At 36.5% G+C, this 17,274-nt stretch overlaps 1 protein-coding gene across 4 annotated transcripts in view; it reads left to right on the forward strand.

The window, feature by feature from the left end:
* LOC134388447 (protoheme IX farnesyltransferase, mitochondrial) overlaps positions 1 to 17,274 on the forward strand; it is a 122,820-nt gene that overhangs the window by 31,294 nt on the left and 74,252 nt on the right. Inside the window, exon 4 of one of the 4 annotated variants that reach the window (XM_063111493.1) lies at positions 1,731 to 1,855. The exons of the other annotated variants lie outside the window; for them this stretch is intronic. Coding sequence (XP_062967563.1) covers positions 1,731 to 1,855 — 125 coding nt within the window. The remainder of the gene's footprint in view (positions 1 to 1,730; positions 1,856 to 17,274) is intronic. 4 annotated transcript variants of the gene reach the window in all.

Consider the following 17,274-nt stretch of genomic DNA (forward strand, 5'->3'; position numbering starts at 1 on the left):
TCCAGCAAGGAGCCAGAGTGTGATAAGTACCATGAAGGAAATGAAAGGATGATCTGAGTGAGGCAGTAACTGGGAGTCCTAGTTTAGATGAGATAATCAGGGAAGTTCTCCCTGAGAAGCAGCGTTTTAGATGAGATCTGAAGGATGAGAAGGAGCCAGCCTTGGAAAGAGGCAGTGGAAACACAAGTACAAGGACCCAAGGCAAGAAATAGCACAGCATGCTCAACAGAAAGGAACTGTTATGATTGGAGAACAGGGAAGGAGCTAAAGAGAAGTGTGAGGTACAGTTACTGGCAGAGGAAATAGTTTGCATTTTATTCGAGGTATAGTGTCAAGAGATTTTCTAAGCAGTGAAGTGATACGATCTGTTACATTTTTAAAACGTCGCTCTGGAGAGAAGCAAGGTGGTGGAAGCAAGGAAGCCAGTTAGGAAGAGACTCTTATAATAACGGCTAGAACTAGATCAGAGTTTCTCAACCGTAGCATTATTTACATTTTAGGCCAGAAAATTCTTTTTTGTGGGAGGCTTTGCTATACATCATAGGATGTTGAAAAGTGTCCCCAGCCTCTGCCTACTAGAAGACAGTAGCATCCTCCCCTTCCAGTTGGGGCAACCAAAAGTGTCTCCAGACATTGCTAAATGTGCCTTGGGGGGCAAAACCATCCCAGGTTGAAAACCGCTGAACTAGTTGGTAGCTGTTGTGATGGGTTTGAAGTACAGCATAGAGGTGGAAAAGGTGCACTCTGCGACGAGTGGGATACAGAGGGTGAGAAAGAAGAGAATCAAAAATGTTTCCTAGGTTTTTGGCAAATGTAGATAGATGGTGTTACACAGACTTTCGGTTCTTGATACTGGTCTTCCTTGCCCTTGTGCCTGGCTTGGAATTATCCATCTCCTGTTACGTTCCACTGTTTTCTTCCTTTCTCTACATCCCCTCCTGAAGGTCCAACTTAAACGCCATCTTCTTGAAGCTTTCCTACATTAGCCCACCAACTGTCATCTTTTTTTTTGAGTGAATTTCTACAGCCTTATATTGGTACCACTCTTAGACACTTTCTGGCCCTGTCAGCTTCTGTAAACCCCAGGAAAGAAGCACCAGGGCCTACCAAAAAGGAGCAGGCTCAGTGCAGCTCGAATTGCCTGGCTTCATGTCTGCACCTTGCCTCTTCCCTTGGTTCCTCTCGCTGGCTGTAGGGTTCTCAACTTTCTCTACTCATCCTCTGGCACCGGGACCATCAGCTGGTATGTGAAAGCCCATCACTAGGCTTGTCTGGAGTTTGTCACAGAATTGGCACCCTTATTATTTGCTACCTTGTGTTATAGTTGTTAGTGCATGTTCATCGTCTTCTTGTCAAATTACCCAAGAGCAGGAGTAAGACTTGATACTTCTTTATCCCTTACGATGCCTACTGGCTAGCACAGTACTGATCATGAATTTGGTATTCAGTAAGTGTTTGTTCAGTGAATAAGTGAATGACTGAATCTGGAAGGTCCACCTTATTTTTTTACTTTTACGTTTGATGGAGTTAAAGGAAAATTAACATTTTTCTATAATGAACATGTGTAATTTTTATACTCCGAAAAATGTGGATTTTTTTAAAATGAAAGATTAGCCTATAGTTTGTGTTATTAATGTAACCCATTGGTTTATTTCAAAGTTCTTTGTCTTTTTGGCTTTTACATTTGGGAATCTTGTGATAACCATACATCTGCTGTTTCTGTATTGCAGCTCTAGTTGTAAGTACTACTTCAGCTGGATTTGCATTGGCTCCAGGACCTTTTGACTGGCCCTGTTTCCTGCTTACTTCTGTTGGAACAGGCCTCGCATCCTGTGCTGCCAACTCCATCAATCAGGTCGGTTTCTCACCTTTCAGCTAGATTATGCTATTGTCCCTTCTTACCTACATGGTGGTATTGCCGTATTTTTAAAAACCTTCCAAAATCTTATATATTGATAGAGAAGCACTGTAACATTATATGTCTTGCAGAGGTCTGTGGGTTACATAATCAATGTCTTCTTTTTTGAGGTGAATTTTTTCAGATATGTTCAGGTGAGAGAGCAGTAGAGTATATGCTTCAAATGACCAGGGTTCCTTGGGTTAAAAAGTGTTTTAGAGCTGTTGTAACTTTCTACACTTAGTGGTATCCTTGTTTATCCATTTCAGGTACATTTCCCCTGAGCTCATCATTATTATGTGCTATTCTTTTTTGTTTGATTTCTTTGCATTTTAAGCCACCACTATACAAAACAGAATGTATTTTAAACAGGCATATCCAGCTCACTTGGTATATGGAATTAGATTATATCAAAGAATTAATTAGTACATTATTTTTAATACATCTTTTCCCTCTTATTATTTTGAACATCAAAATAATTTCCTAAAATAGTTTTTTCTCCTCCCTGGTCATTGTGGTCTGCCCTAACCTTGTGGCTTTTTCACAAGATACTATAGTGAAAAAGTCTTGGCTAAAACTTAAGGAAAATCGTTTTCATCACTGGAACACCCAAGGGGAGTTGGCACAGTTTTAAAACAGTAATTCAAGTTACCAGCAGGAAAACAGCTTGACTGAGTGGACGTATAAGTTGCTAGTTTGCAAAATATGGGAATTTAATTTGATAAGGCCTAAAATCATTTTGTTTCTGCAATGTATTATCAACCATTTGGAGAAGGATCAGTCCATTTCATACAAGGTTATTTTTTGTTGTTGTTGTTGTGTTGTTATTTTTAACGTCAAAACAATTTTATAGTGAGGTTCAAATAAGTCCTACCACTTTACCAGAAGTGTCGTGCCCTTCTGTAACCCACAATGCCATCTCTTCCGAGATGCTTCTTCCTTTTGCTACCCTCCCATATTTCCTGGCAAAGAGAATAAACATGGCTTCACCATGAACATATTTTTAATGAAAATTTGAATAAAAAGCAAAATGAATTTATTTGACTATTTTGGGTCTGTTTTTCAATTTTTGTTCTTATTGCTTTATTTACTTATAGATCTAGGTTACGAAATTAAACCAGGAGTGCATTATATTTTTCAGCTTCTTTTTTTAAATTGAAAAGCTACATTTATCCTTGAGATATTAATCGTTATCTCCTGTTTAAATTATAAAGATTCAAAGGAAATGTTTAAAATAAAATTTGGGGATTTGGCAGGGGTGGGGGGAACTAAAAAGCATCAAATGGTTCAGAAACCCCAAAATATTATAAAACATAAGAGTTGCTTTGAGTTGGAGCTGCTCCTCCCTGGCCCCATTTCCCACCCCATTCCCCCATCCCACCCCACCCCCACTGCCATAAAAAAGAAAGCTCAAGAATTTATCATGAAAAACATTTGTCAGTTGTATCAAAGAAGTATCTGGAGGAAAAAGTGGAATGGATTTACATTTAGGCAGAAATTGACAGAAACTGAACATAGGACAAGATTTTATTTATTTATTTATTTTGGCAGCTGGCCAGTATGGGGATTCAAACCCTTGACCTTGGTGTTGTAACACTGCGCTCTAACCAACAGCTAACTGGCCAGCCCTAAGGGCATGGTTTTAGAAATTTTAAAAGGGCTAGGTGTTTAGATGGCTGCTTGATTTCATAGTCCGTAGATTTGCTATAGGGGATGAATTGGGGTCTATAAATTTTAAAACTATTGAGGAAAGCCACCGAATATGTGGTGGGATTCTTTCTGTTACTGAAAAAGTCTGCCTCTTCTGTTAATATTTCCTTCTTAGGTTGGTTTTCCAGCACTGCTCCTGCATGTCACTTGCACAGCTCTCTTGTTCTTCCTTTGTAATGCTTTGTCACATTTTTCCTCTGCCTGTCACTCATCCCCCCACAGTCCTCTTCAGTGCCGTGAGTGATGTTGGATCTTCATCAGTGCTTGTAGGCAAATGAATTTTCATCTTGTATCCATCATATTGTTTCCTTCCACTTTTCTTAAGCTATAGTTTCATTTGTAAGCATTGAAATACTTAAAAAATCTTAATGACTCCCAGCATAGTTGAATTGTAGTGTAGTATCAGTGTTATGGTACCAATCAGCTTTCCAAATGAGAATATATTCTCAATAATATGTTGAAAATATTTTAGTTCCAGTGTTAGGCAATCTCATAAATTTAAAATAAAGGAATGAGAGGCCATTTTTTTAGTGCTTTTAAATAGTGTAAGCAGAACAAAGAGCACTAGGCAACAAAGGTCAACTGAGTTTTTGAATAGCACATAGGTTAAAAAATAGTCCTTAGCAAAAAGGAAGAGTTTACTGCTTTTTGTTTTTTAGAGAACTGGTGTTCAAATTAAAGGAAGCATATAAGTTGTTAGTCTGTATAAAAGTTCTTCAACTTCTAATAGAGTTCTGTGGGAGAAAAGTTTTCCTTCTGTCCATGTTTATAAAAGGATTCAAATAACATTTTATATATATTTTTAATTTTTTCAATACTTTCTTTGAGCTGTTATTCATTTAGTTCTGAGTGTTTATTCTTTGTACCCTTCTGTGATCTCTCTATGAAATTAGAGAAAATAAAGCTTTGGAAAGCAGTTCTTATATTTGTATTAAGGAGAGAAAATGAGATTCAGCTTCTGATTTATGAAGTAGTGAGTAATGCATAAAGAGATCTGTATAAGAAACCACTAACATTAAAATGTAAAAAGGAATGACATACATGTTTTGTAATATATACATGTCCTTCATTCAAAACCATAGTGTGGCTTTAAAGTGGGTATGACTTCAAAGGACAAAAGCAATTCATAAAATGTTTTTAATTTAATGATTGAAAGATAAAATGTTATGGATGGCTTTGACTGATCAAATCTTGAGAAACAAGTGGCAAACTGAATAACTAAATAAATTCAAATAGAATAAATTAAGAAATTGAAAAAGATAATTATCAGAAAATTATAATAATTATTTTGAGTATTTGACATAATAGTTGTTATAATAGGCTGTGATTGGGATGTTACACATACATGATTTTTTGAGAGGTTATGTCACTAAATGTGTATGTCAGTAAATATATTTTTATAGGATAAATTTTAATGGTGACATGATATTCCACTTACAGATGTGCGTCAACTTTCTCAACCAATTCTCTGTGTTGCAGCTTTTTCCTAGAAATAACACTGCGTACATCTCTAATTGTTTTTAACGGACAAATTAATGGAAGTGAAATTGCTGGGAGGAAGGCTAACAGCCAAAGCACATGTGAAACTGGTTTAACTTTAGAATGTATGAGTTTAACAAAATAATTAATTTCTTACATTCATATAGTGCATATTTACATAAATTATTCTTTAAACCCTGTGAGGTAGGTGACGTTGTTTTGATTTCTGTTTGTAAAACATTTTGTTTTGATGCTGAATTATTCTTTTTAAAAGGAACATTTAAAAATTTATTATGTAAATAGTGTTTTCATTGCAGATCAGTGAGAAAGTATAGATAAGCAAAAATAACAATAGTAATTTTTATTTTACTTTTCCCTTACGCTTTAATTAGATTTACAGCAGGGAACAAACATAAAAATCACTGCTTTCACGGTGCTTATAACCCACCACCCAAATAGTTCCACTTGTTAACATTTTGGTTTATATTGTAATAGACTTTTTTCATACACATGTGCACACATCTTCACATATATTACTTTTTCACAGAAATGATTTATATATCTAGTTTGTATGTATTTTTTTATATAATTATTTGTTATGAACATCCTTCCATGTCAATATTTGGTATAATATGATTTTAAGAGTTCTGTATAGGTACACTCTGATTTTTTAATCAGTTTCTCCTTGTTTGACATTTTAGGACTTTCCAGTTTTTTGCCCATATAAACGATGCTGAGCTGAAATTCTTGTAGCTAAATCTTTGCACAGGACAGATTTTTAAAAGTGTGTGGTTGTGTCAAAACACATATAGTTTTCAAAATAAAAAGTTAAGATAAAAAAGATATCTATTTTAAGTATAGCTACATGTCTTCCCGGACAGTCTTTTGGTTCTTTGTTTGAAATCAACTTATACTTCTGTTTGGCTGCGTGTTAAAGAGCTCATCACTAACACTGTGAATTTGAAAAATCTTTGCAGGGTTTTTATAGATAACATCAGAAGTGCCTTTTTATTTCAAGTTGTGGAGTTTGTTTATTTTTTAGTGTTTATTGGCCATTTGTATTGTCTTTTGTCAGTCGTTTTCCAGTGAGTTTTGCATGTTTTGCTGTTGAGATGCTTGCCTTCGTCTAAGGGCTCTTGCTGTGTGTGTATTATTAACTCTTTGTTATAGAAGGTGTGAACATTTTCTGCAGTTTTTTGTGTTTTAATTAAATTTTTATAGTGCAGACATTTCATATATTTACACAGGCAGATCTTTTAATTTTTAGTACACAATTTCTCAACCTCAGCACTCTTAACAGTTTAGATTCGCTAACTATTTATTGTGTGGGCTGTCCAGTGCATTGCAGGGTGTTTCCCAGCATCCCCAACGTCTACCCACTGGATATCACCCCAGTGTGACAACCAAAAAGTCTTCAGATATTGCCAGATGTTCCCTGGGGACCAAAATTATCACTAGTTAAGAACCACCGCTTTAATAATATTTACTTTCTATTTCATTCTGAGATTTTTACCCAAGATCCTGGCTACAATGTCTGCCTCAGGCAGTCTCTGGCTCACATTTCTTCATACGTGACTATCCATTGATAGCTTGGTTAACCGAGCTATCACATTATTGTTAACACATTATTGTCCTGTGTTCTTGATGTAATTATTAAGAATACCCTTTTTACCTTTAAGTGTCCCAGCTTGGACATGAAATTATATGGTCTTGCTATTCATAGCCCACTTATGCCTTCAATCTTTCTCTATGAAGGAGATGTGGCAAAAATATCTTTGTATCTAAAGATCTCAACTTGGGTTCAGCCTTTTCTATTCACAAGTGTGCCCATTGGCAAAGTAGAGATTTACTGGCCACAGACCATCTTACCTGGCTTGCTTTAGCTTAACCCTCATTGTAGTTACAGCTAAGCTCTTCTATCGTGCTAATTATGGTATTACACACACACATGACCTCAAAGAATGTTTTACATCCATTATTACTCTGCTATCAGTAAATTTTTCTAGAATTTTGATGACTTTTTGATGCTGGATCTCTCTGTTTTCTTCATTATTCCTGGCCTGGCAGCTTGTCTTCTGATTACTATGATTGTCACCGATTCCCAGGGCAGCTGGCTCTATAGGTGGGCAGCGCTGATGATTAGAACTCTCCTTATAACTTCAACCTATTATTGGTCATAGTTCTACTCTGGAAAAACTGTGTTCTATTTTCTTCATTGTGACAGTACTTCCAATGTATCATTTTGTAAACATGGTTAATAGGTACTTGTGGTATTGCAATATAATTATTCATTTGTATCTCTTCCCTAGAGAACTCTTAACTTCTTGAAAACAATGATTATGACTTTCAGATCTTGTACATCCATCACCTCTGCCCACAAGTATATAGAGCGGGCCAGTAGAGTGAAATTCTGCAGGAATATGTGTATGGAAGGAGAGGGGGAAAAGTAGCAAGTGTTAACAATAATTGTAACTAACCCTTATTTAGCACTTGCTATATGTTGAGTAATGTTCTAAGCATTTTACATACATTAGATCATTTGTTTGAGGCTAGGTTTACGTGATTTCAGAAATGGCTTTTTTGAAAGATCAAATAAATGATGAATGAATTCATAACGTAGACTTAGTTCTAAGGAGAACTATTGATGTTCTCAGAGACTTTATTTTGGAAAAAATTAGAAGAAAGACACAAAACATAAGTAGAGTTTCAGATCTGAAAGGTAGGTTATAATTAGAAAGGTAAATCTGATAAGGGTATGTTATCTTTGGAATCTAGTATATCCGTGAATGTTGAAGAATTTTTATGAAAGGAAATGAAAGCGATCAAGAGGTGTGAATAAAATAGGGTCAAGAAGAGACATGTTTTTGTTTGATACTGACAATACTTGAGAGACTTTCATGGCTGAAATAAGGTAAAAAGGAAAGGCTTTGGATAAAGAGCTCTGAATTATAGGGTGGGTAGGGCAAAAGAAAATTCACAGCCTTTAAACTCTGAAAGGAGAAACAGATAAAGATTTTCTTGTTTTCCCAGTGAATATGAGATTAATATCTAATGCATCTTTCTTCATTTTCGCTCTCTCTGATGTTTCTTTTGTTTTGACTGTACAGTCTGCCTAGAGCAATAGGAATTGACTTTTCATCTTCCATGTTGAACAAAAGTTGTTATTAAATTTGGTGTTGTGTTCTAGGAGAATAAGACTTACGTTAGCAAATACCAGTGATGTGATTTATTGAACATCATACGTGTAAGAAAAATCAATCAATATGAGAAATATATTTTTCTTCTGAGTGTTGTGATTTGTTTGACTTTGATGTTTTAGCTGGTAGGCAACTTGCATTCATTCAGTCGCCTCTGAAGTTCATAACTTGTGGCTTATTCAGATGATTCAAATTAGCTACTGCACTAGAACATGTTTGCATAGAGTCCTTGAATACCATGTGGGAGTCTCTAACTAAATATGGTTTTTATATATAAAGAAAATGATGAGCACTACTGAATGTCAAAACAAAAATGCATTTTAAATGCAGAGTCTCTTTTCCTGAATTTATATAACCCCAAATAGTTCCTAAATTATATTTTTGATTCCCCTCTCCAGAATCATTTGTCTCAGTGGAATGAGTTTGGCACTGGTATTCATAACCTAAATAACTCCAGGTTAAGTTTTGCCAACAAATGCAGAGATGATGATAATTTAAACATGTATTTGTAGATAGTTTTTTATAATTTACATGCCACATTAACTGGTCATTATTTTATTTGCGTCTTACAACTACTATGTGAGGTGACATCATTCCTGTATTGTAGAAGAATAAAATGAAGCTTAAGGATGTCACTGATCACACATCTGAAAATGGTCTAATTGGGAACAGAACCTGTGGACTTGTTCACCGCTTTTTCCTCTCAACTGAAATGCTCTAGTTCAGTCACTATCTCAGAATCGGACTATTTGCATTAATATGAGTCTTCCTGCGACCAGGTTAACGGCTGACGTCCTTGCTACTGAGGTAGAGTTACCATAGTGGGCATGGTAATGTATCTGTCTCTAATGTCTCTATCTCTAATGAGATTTAATGCACTTATGCTTTAGTCAAACTAAGGCTCCGTTAGTGTTAGCTATTATTATTGTTATTCATATGAAGGTTTGGTTGGATTTGGGCCCATATTCTTCACAGTTTCAGAATCTGGTTATCTTTCAGTTAACCCCAGTTAGGGTCTTAATAGAGAATAGGAAGGGAAAATATGTTCATTTCAGTGTACTAAGAGACTTGGGTTATACTTGCAAACCACAATATATGTGTGTATATGTTTGCATATGAGTATATGTATATATTATTTATTTCAAGTATGTATGTACTTATATGTTAATTCTTCATATTTGAGGATGTGCTGATAACTTAGGTTCAGGTGACATTATTGATTTTATGCCATTTGGTAAACATTGTGGAGTCAAAAAAGCAGATATTTAATTACGACGTAATGGGAATAATGGAAATGATACTAATACAGATGTGGAGAGTAGGATTCTTAGGTCTAAGCAAATACCAGTGTTGTGATTAGACCTGATTTGGGTGGCATGGAGACTTGCTTCCCTAGGTATCTCCTATCACCCCCACCTAGCAGAGTTCAAGCTGAGGTTCTTTCAAAATCATCCTTTTTTTCTTTCTTTTTTAAATCTTCAATTACATTTTGCCTTTCTGATAATTTGTTCTTCTGAATTCCACCAGACTGTGTGTTCTCTGCTCTGAATCAGACTCCTCTCCCTATTTTCTGGATTAAATTGACTACTAGCTGTTTGATGACTGATGATACTGATGTAAAAACTGACTGTGTGGCTGATTCCTGGGAGGCTGTATCATTTCCTTATCTTATACTCACTCTCCTTGCCTTCGTGACAAATTGCTTTTAAGCTTTAATATGTGAAAAGTTTGAATGCCTTGATATATATCTGTACTTTAAAATTGGAATCATTGGATGATTCTGAATTCAAAACTGAGTCCCCAGACACTGAAAGGAATAAGTATTGAGGCGTGGGGGGTGGGAGAAGGACAATGCAGCAGATGTTATTTGTTATATCTGTGCTTCTTCAACCAGGCCAACTTTTAAGAATTCTTTGTCTGTTGCTATTTCTAATAATAATGGTGCTCCAGACTGCTTTAGGCAGATTATTAGGTCTTTAAAATTTGTGTGTAAGTGATTAAGTAAATCCTGAAATTCACAGTTTCATGACCACCCTGTCCTGTCTTATCGATTTTCTAAGAAGTTTTAAAAAATATTGTTTGGCAAGAAGGGGAAATTACTTACCTGTGTGATTAATCTTAAGGAAAATTTCACTGTGGCATTTCCTTCAGATCCTGTGCCAGATTTCTCCCGGAAGCAGTGATCACAGGGGGAACAAAGAAATTCTAAAGGATTGGAATGATGGAATGTAGAGATAGGATGAAACAAAAGAGAAATTTTGGTGGTCGATAAGATTTATGTGTACTTGTAATCTAGAGTATCCTTATACCTAAAATATACTGTGTAAACTTAAAAATACTAAGATAATATGCAATTTAAGCTTTTATTCTGACTGGGTTTCCTTAGTACTAGAAGATATTTATCTGCTAGCTTATGAGAAAGAAAACAACCACTGAAATAAGTCTAGTGTAATATCCTAAGATTTTTATTACTATATCCAAATAAAATTATGGTTGTTCTGGTATTACTTTTATCTAAAGTATGGTTGATAGTCTAGAAAATGCCATTTCTGTCATTAGATGAACTAAATAAGAAGGATTAAACAGTGTTGTGTATAATTTCCTTAAACAGCTAGTTAAAGATATGTGAATAAAGATCCTTTTCCTATTTTATTGATGGCATCTACTATTTAAAATAATGGGGAGGGGGAAGGGGGCTAGTGAAACATTGGTAAAGGGCCACAAAAAAATGATTACAATGTCTAAGGTTGAATATACTAATTATCCTGATTTGAGCATCACATATTGCACACAGGTATAGATATTCAATGCTGTACCCCACAGATAAGTACAATCAATTATGTTTCAATAAAACCAGTCAATCAATCAATCAGTAAAATAATGGAGATTAAATACAACATATGACCTTAAGAACATAAACATATCTTAAAGCCACATCAGATTCTCAGTTCTTATAAAAATGTTCAGGGATTTGTAAGTTAGGATATCAATAAAGGACAGAATTTACTGAGCCTGGATTCCCTTCATAATTTTTACTTACTTTAGAGTGAATGTCTGACTGAATGGCTAAATAGTTTATTTAGATAAGCATGCAGTTAACCTTGAACACAGAGTTGTGGAGTTGTGGACATTTTCCGAATTCAAAGTCTAATGTATTTTCCCACAAGAAGAAAAATAGTTTATAAGTTTTCAACAGATAGATATTCAGCCACCCCAAACCCTTCTGGCTAAAGTAAAGTCAAGTTACATCAGAAATTACCCTTTTTGTAAGTACTCAGTGAGCATTCAGGCTTTAAGACTTTATTTTAATGCCTTTGAAAAGCAGTAAATGTAACTGAACTAGTTCCCACTTGTACAGAATTTTGTTTATTCTGCTTAGTTCAGGTTAAACTTATTGAGGTGAAGGAAGGCTGTTGAAATCCTTTTGACATTCACCTCCCTATTGGAAAGTAATTCTGATTGGGCTGGACCAGAAAGCAGAATATCATTAAGTAGTGGAAGATGCTAATATTTGTTGTTGTTTTCTCAAAAGTTATTTTCTTTCATTTTTATTTTTTAGTTTTTTTTTATTTTTAAATAAAATCCCATATAAAGATGACTGGTAAGGGGATCTTAACCCTTGACTTGGTGTTGTCAGCACCACACTCTCTGAAGTGAACAAACCGGCCATCCGTATATGGGATCCGAACCCATGGCCTTGGTGTTATCAGCACCACACTCTCCCAAGTGAGCCACAGGCTGGCCCTCAAAAGTTATTTTCTGAAAGGATTCTTACACATTTATTGACTCCTTTTGCTAGAGATAAGAAGATTGGTGTCTACTCTGAAGCAGCTGACAGGTAGAAGACAGATATATAAGTATAATAAAACAAAAACATATGTTGGCACAGTGGCAGAATACAGGCAGTGCCTTAGGCATACAGAGGAAAGTGTAGAGAGTGGTCATTTCTACCTGTGCAGGTCAGGAAAGCTTCTCAGAGAAGTGACTGGAGTATCAAAAGGTTAAAGAGGTGTTTACCAGGTAGACGTTTGTGAAAGGGGATCTTTCTAAGCAGAGGGAGCATCATGAGTAAAATCCCAGAGATGTGAAATTTTATACGCAGGGAGACCATTTGAGGAACTGCAAACATTGTCATGCAGTGAAAGCATAAGGCACAAGATGGGGAGGATGCCAGGAGAGATTTGGGTAAAGAGGTAGCAGAGGCAGATCATGAAGGTCCTCGTGTGCATTGCTAAAGCAAGCACACTTCCCTGTAGGTGTCCAGCAACCATTGGTAGGTTTTAAGTAATGGCTTTCTATCAGTCTTAGGATAGAGAAAAAATCTTGACTTCGAGCTAGGGACTTTGCATGGTCTGTTTCTTTTCAAGCCTCATCTCCTTCTACTGTCTAAGTCTGAACTATTGGGTCTATCTAGATCTCAGCTAAGGTGTCATCCATTTAACAGACATTTTCTAAACACCTGTAATATTCCAGAGATGGTGCTGGGTGCTGGAGAGACAGACAGATTGCTTCTCTCTTGCAGTTCACAGTGGAATAGTGAGAGATGGACAATAAAAATGTTAACAAGAAAATATGAGGCAGGAACTGGTGCAATGATAAAATTAAAATTAAAATCAGGTAATGCAACAGCATCAGATTCTCAGAGAAGACTTTCTTGACTCCCCGGATCTGGTTAATTCTTCCTCTTATGTCATGCTATCCAGCTTTCCTTAGTGCTTTTCACAATTTGCATGTAATTATTTGATGCTCTCTCCATGTGATTGTGAGTTCAGCAGGGGCAAGGACCATGTCTGTTTGTCCATACATCAGGGCCTGGCACATGGGAAATGCTCAGTGGCACCTAGTGGTAGAGTACAGGCTCAGGAGCCAGACTGCCTGGAAGCAAATTCTGTATCTGCCACTTATTAGCTCTGTGGCTTTGGACAGTGGACTTAACGTCTCCGATCCTCAGTTTTCTTAACTGTAAGCAGATGAGGTTGTTGAGGAAATTAAATGTTGTAATTGTGTTAGTCCATTTTCTGTTGCTTATGACAGAATACCTGAAACTGAGTAATTTATAAAGAAACAAAGTTTATTTCCTACAGTTTTGGAACCTGGGCAGTCTGTGGTCCAGGGGTGCACCTGGTGAGGTAGGGACTTCTTCATGGTTGGGACTCTCTACAGCAATGCAGGATATCATATGGCAAGGATGGTATGAGCAAGAGAGCTAACTTGGTAACTTGCTCTTCTTATAAAGCCATCAGAACCACTCCCTGATAACCCACTAAACAAACTATTAATCCATGAATGGATTAATCCATTCACGAGGACATAGTCATCACAATCTAATTACTTCTTAAAGGCCCTACTTTTTGACACAGACATAGTCTGATTTCCCACCCTCTTAACTTTGTTACAATGGGGATCAAGCTTCAATGAGTTTTGGGGGGCATTCAATCCACAGCAATAATATCTTTAGTGCTGAGGGGATCAGGATATGCCACCCCCAAATATGCCACTTTGGCATAAGAATTATTTTGAGCTGAAGGCATTTGAGTTCCTGCAATTCCTTATCTGCCTAAAAGCAGAGCCTCCCCAAATAACTCAATTGTTGTAAATCCTCTCCCTGGGAGCAACACCAATTTTCTCTTCCCTGAAAGAAGTTAGCACCATGCCTGTAGAGACATTGGAATAAACTATCCTGTCTTCCATCTATTTTCATAAGGGCCCATTTTTCTTACCTAAAATTTATTTGCTTTCCCATAAGTGGCTTTTCCTTTCTCCTTTTCTTCTATTAAGATGGTATATATCCTCTTAAAACTCACCGCTGCTTTAGGTATTCACTTCTTTCTCTGATGCTCCTTGCACATAAAATTAAATATTAACTATTTCATATGTCTTTTCTTGTTAATCTGTCTGTTGTCACTTTAATTCACAGCCCCCCTCCCCCTCCAGTCACTGAACCTAAAAGTGTAGAGGGATAGTTTTTCCTCCCCTATAATGCTGGTACTTAGTAAACATGCGATTATTTTTAGTTATTCTTACTATTTATTCATAAAAATGTATTGAAGGAGGCCAGGAAGTGAGGAGATTTGCTTTCTATAGTAAGTAAAGATATAAGAGCCTGAAGGGGCATTGTTAGGAAAGAAATTGAATTGAAAGGACTTGAACATTAATTATAATGTCCTAGTGAGGAAAATAAAAGAGTGTAAAATAACTTTTGGATTTCTGCTGTGGTTAAGTGGATGGATAGAGTGCCATCCAACGAGGCAGAAAATACGGAAACAGACCAAGACTTTGCAAAGAAATAATAATTTGATTTTGGATTTTTTGCTGGTTTTGCAGGTTTGCTGTGTTTTTGGTGTATCCAGGCTGAGATGAATAAGGGTCATTATTGGATCTCAGAGATTTTGGCAGGAGATAGAGATGACAAGAGCCACAGAATTGGTACCATACAGGTGGTGGTTGCACGCAGATGAGCATGAATTGGGGAAGGGGCAAGGGAGCAGCACAGACTTGAGAACAGAAGACAGAAGGAGGTTGGAATCCGTGGACTGAGTGGTGTTAAAATTCTTGGTGCTTTCTGTGATGGGAAGATAAAGCTAGTGCACAAATAGAAGTGAAATTATGCTGGAGGAACGTGAATGGGTCAACTCAGAATAAAACCCAAAGTTCTTACCTCCAGAACTCCTGCGATTCTTCCTCTGGCGCCCTTGCTCACTCCACTCAGCGCACTGCCTTCCTTGCCGCTCCCCAACCCATCAAGAACACTCCTACCTTGGCGGTTCCTGTTCCCTCTGCCTTCTCATGGATATCCACATGGCTTCATTCAAATCTCTGCTCAAATGTTTTCTCAGAGATGTCGCCCTAGCGCCCTAGCACACGAACACTCTCTGCATTTCTATTGCTCTCCTCTGACGTGTTATTTTTGTTCTTTGTCTATTTTCCCCATTAGAATGTCAGTTCTGTAAGATCAGGGACTGGGTTTTATGCATTGCTCTTTCTTTCCCATGCCTGGGACATTTTCTGTACATAGTTAGGAGCTCAGCAATGAGTGAATGAGTAAGTGGATAATCAGTATTGCTTATTGCTTGGTGGGAGAAATAGGCATCAATCAAAAAAATCACACAGATAAATGTAAAATTACGACTTTGGTTAAGTGGAAAGGCACTTGGCATACCTAAAGCAAATCTCACTTCCTGGCCTCCTTCAACACATTTTTATTAGGTTAGGTATACAGAGGGAGCCTAAGCTATCGGGAGGAAGAGTCAGAGGCGATTGATGCAGGGTAGAAGAACAGACCGGAAACATCTGCTTGGCCCTCCTTTCTTATGTTATTCCTATGTATTGCTTCCTGGTGAAGAGGGAGTTTCCTGGGTTCAGATCTATTGGTATATTGGTGGACCTTTCTCTTAAACTACCTAGTTCCTGGGACTACAATTGTGTTTGTAGAAAACAGTCTTGCTAGAGACTAAGAAATGAGATTTTTCTTTTGTAAAGTTGTTCCCTGGCCACAAGAAACTCAACTCAGTTACTCACCGTGACTTCTTCCATTTTCAGAGACAGATGCTCTCAGATCTCTTCTATGCATGTTTTCTTTGCTGTGTTAGGGCTGCCTGGTGTTCATGATGAATTAGAGGGGGGTGGCGCTGGCCAAGGGGAGTGGTTGCTATTACTGGCCTTGGTAAATGCATGCCCTGTGTTGCCAGAACCTCCAATTTTTCAGTAGACGTTGAACGTTTGAATTTTCATATGAAATTTCCTGATTTTAAGTTTGGCTCAATGTTTTGAATCACTGCATACCTTACAAAACCTGTGAGTGGGCTGAATTTGCCTGAGTCCCCTCCTCCCTAATTCTGGCTTCTGAAATAGGACATACAGTTTTTATATCATCATTTACACACACACACACACACACCCCAAAAAAAGAAAAAAAAAAAAAAAGAAATATTTTTCTTCTGAAAACAGAATTCTTTTCATTGAAATGGTGGAATATAGTTTTCTGTCCTTATTTTTATGTTGAGAAAAGCGAATGAAGAACAAAATACCTCAGTAGTTTAGATAGAATCAAGGCATGAATACGGAATCTTAGCTTGTAGATTAAGCTGCTAGCCTTCTTGGACATGTGTGACTTCTCCAGCTGTACCATAGAAGAGCTCATTATTTTTAAATTTAAGAAAAGGTAGAGAAAGGAGCAGTATTACTGTTTTAGCATTCAAAACGTAAAGTCAAGGAAGGTCAACTCAAAATTGCTTCAAGAAACACCTGGAAATTGCAAATGTGTTTACAATTATTTCTCTACTGATGGTGTTATGTTTCAGAAAGTGCCATTAGTTGAGATAGAGTAACACACAGCTCTTTGTGAAATTTAAGTCCATTGAATATCAACACCTTCAAAGACAATAAAAATTCCAGCCTGCATTTATCTATTCCCATGTGAAGAGTTACTACAATGTATATTTTATCTTTCCATGTGAAATTCTTTGGCGTAATCATCTCTCATTTATACGCAGTTGTCTGAGGTCAGTTTTCCATTTTGCAGTTGTCAAACAGCTGTCAAATTAAAACACCAGATTCTAAAGTTAATTTATATTTTGTGCCATTCCATATTAGTATATTTCTTTACCTTAAGTGTTTAAAGAATTATCCACATTTCCTAATCATCCTATCCCTCAATTATTCCATGTTTCTCCCACATATGTCAACACATACATTACGTATGATACTCTAATATCTTTATTATTTTCTATGCATAGTTTTAAAAAATTCACATGAACTTAAAAGCATGTGAATTAGACATTCAGCCAATTATTTCCACTGTTCTTTTTGCAAGAAGAGAAGATCAAATCACTTTAAACATGTCATCCTTATTTTCATTGTCATGCTTATTTTCATCCTTATTTTTATCATCGATTCTATCAATTGAAATACCAATAGTAATTAAATATAGAATTCTTAGCTGCTTTTTAAATGTCAGTATAGGGTAGTATAATAGTAAAAATTTCACCATTC

This window comes from Cynocephalus volans, chromosome 10, assembly GCF_027409185.1.
Source record: "Cynocephalus volans isolate mCynVol1 chromosome 10, mCynVol1.pri, whole genome shotgun sequence".
Classification (NCBI taxonomy): domain Eukaryota; kingdom Metazoa; phylum Chordata; class Mammalia; order Dermoptera; family Cynocephalidae; genus Cynocephalus; species Cynocephalus volans.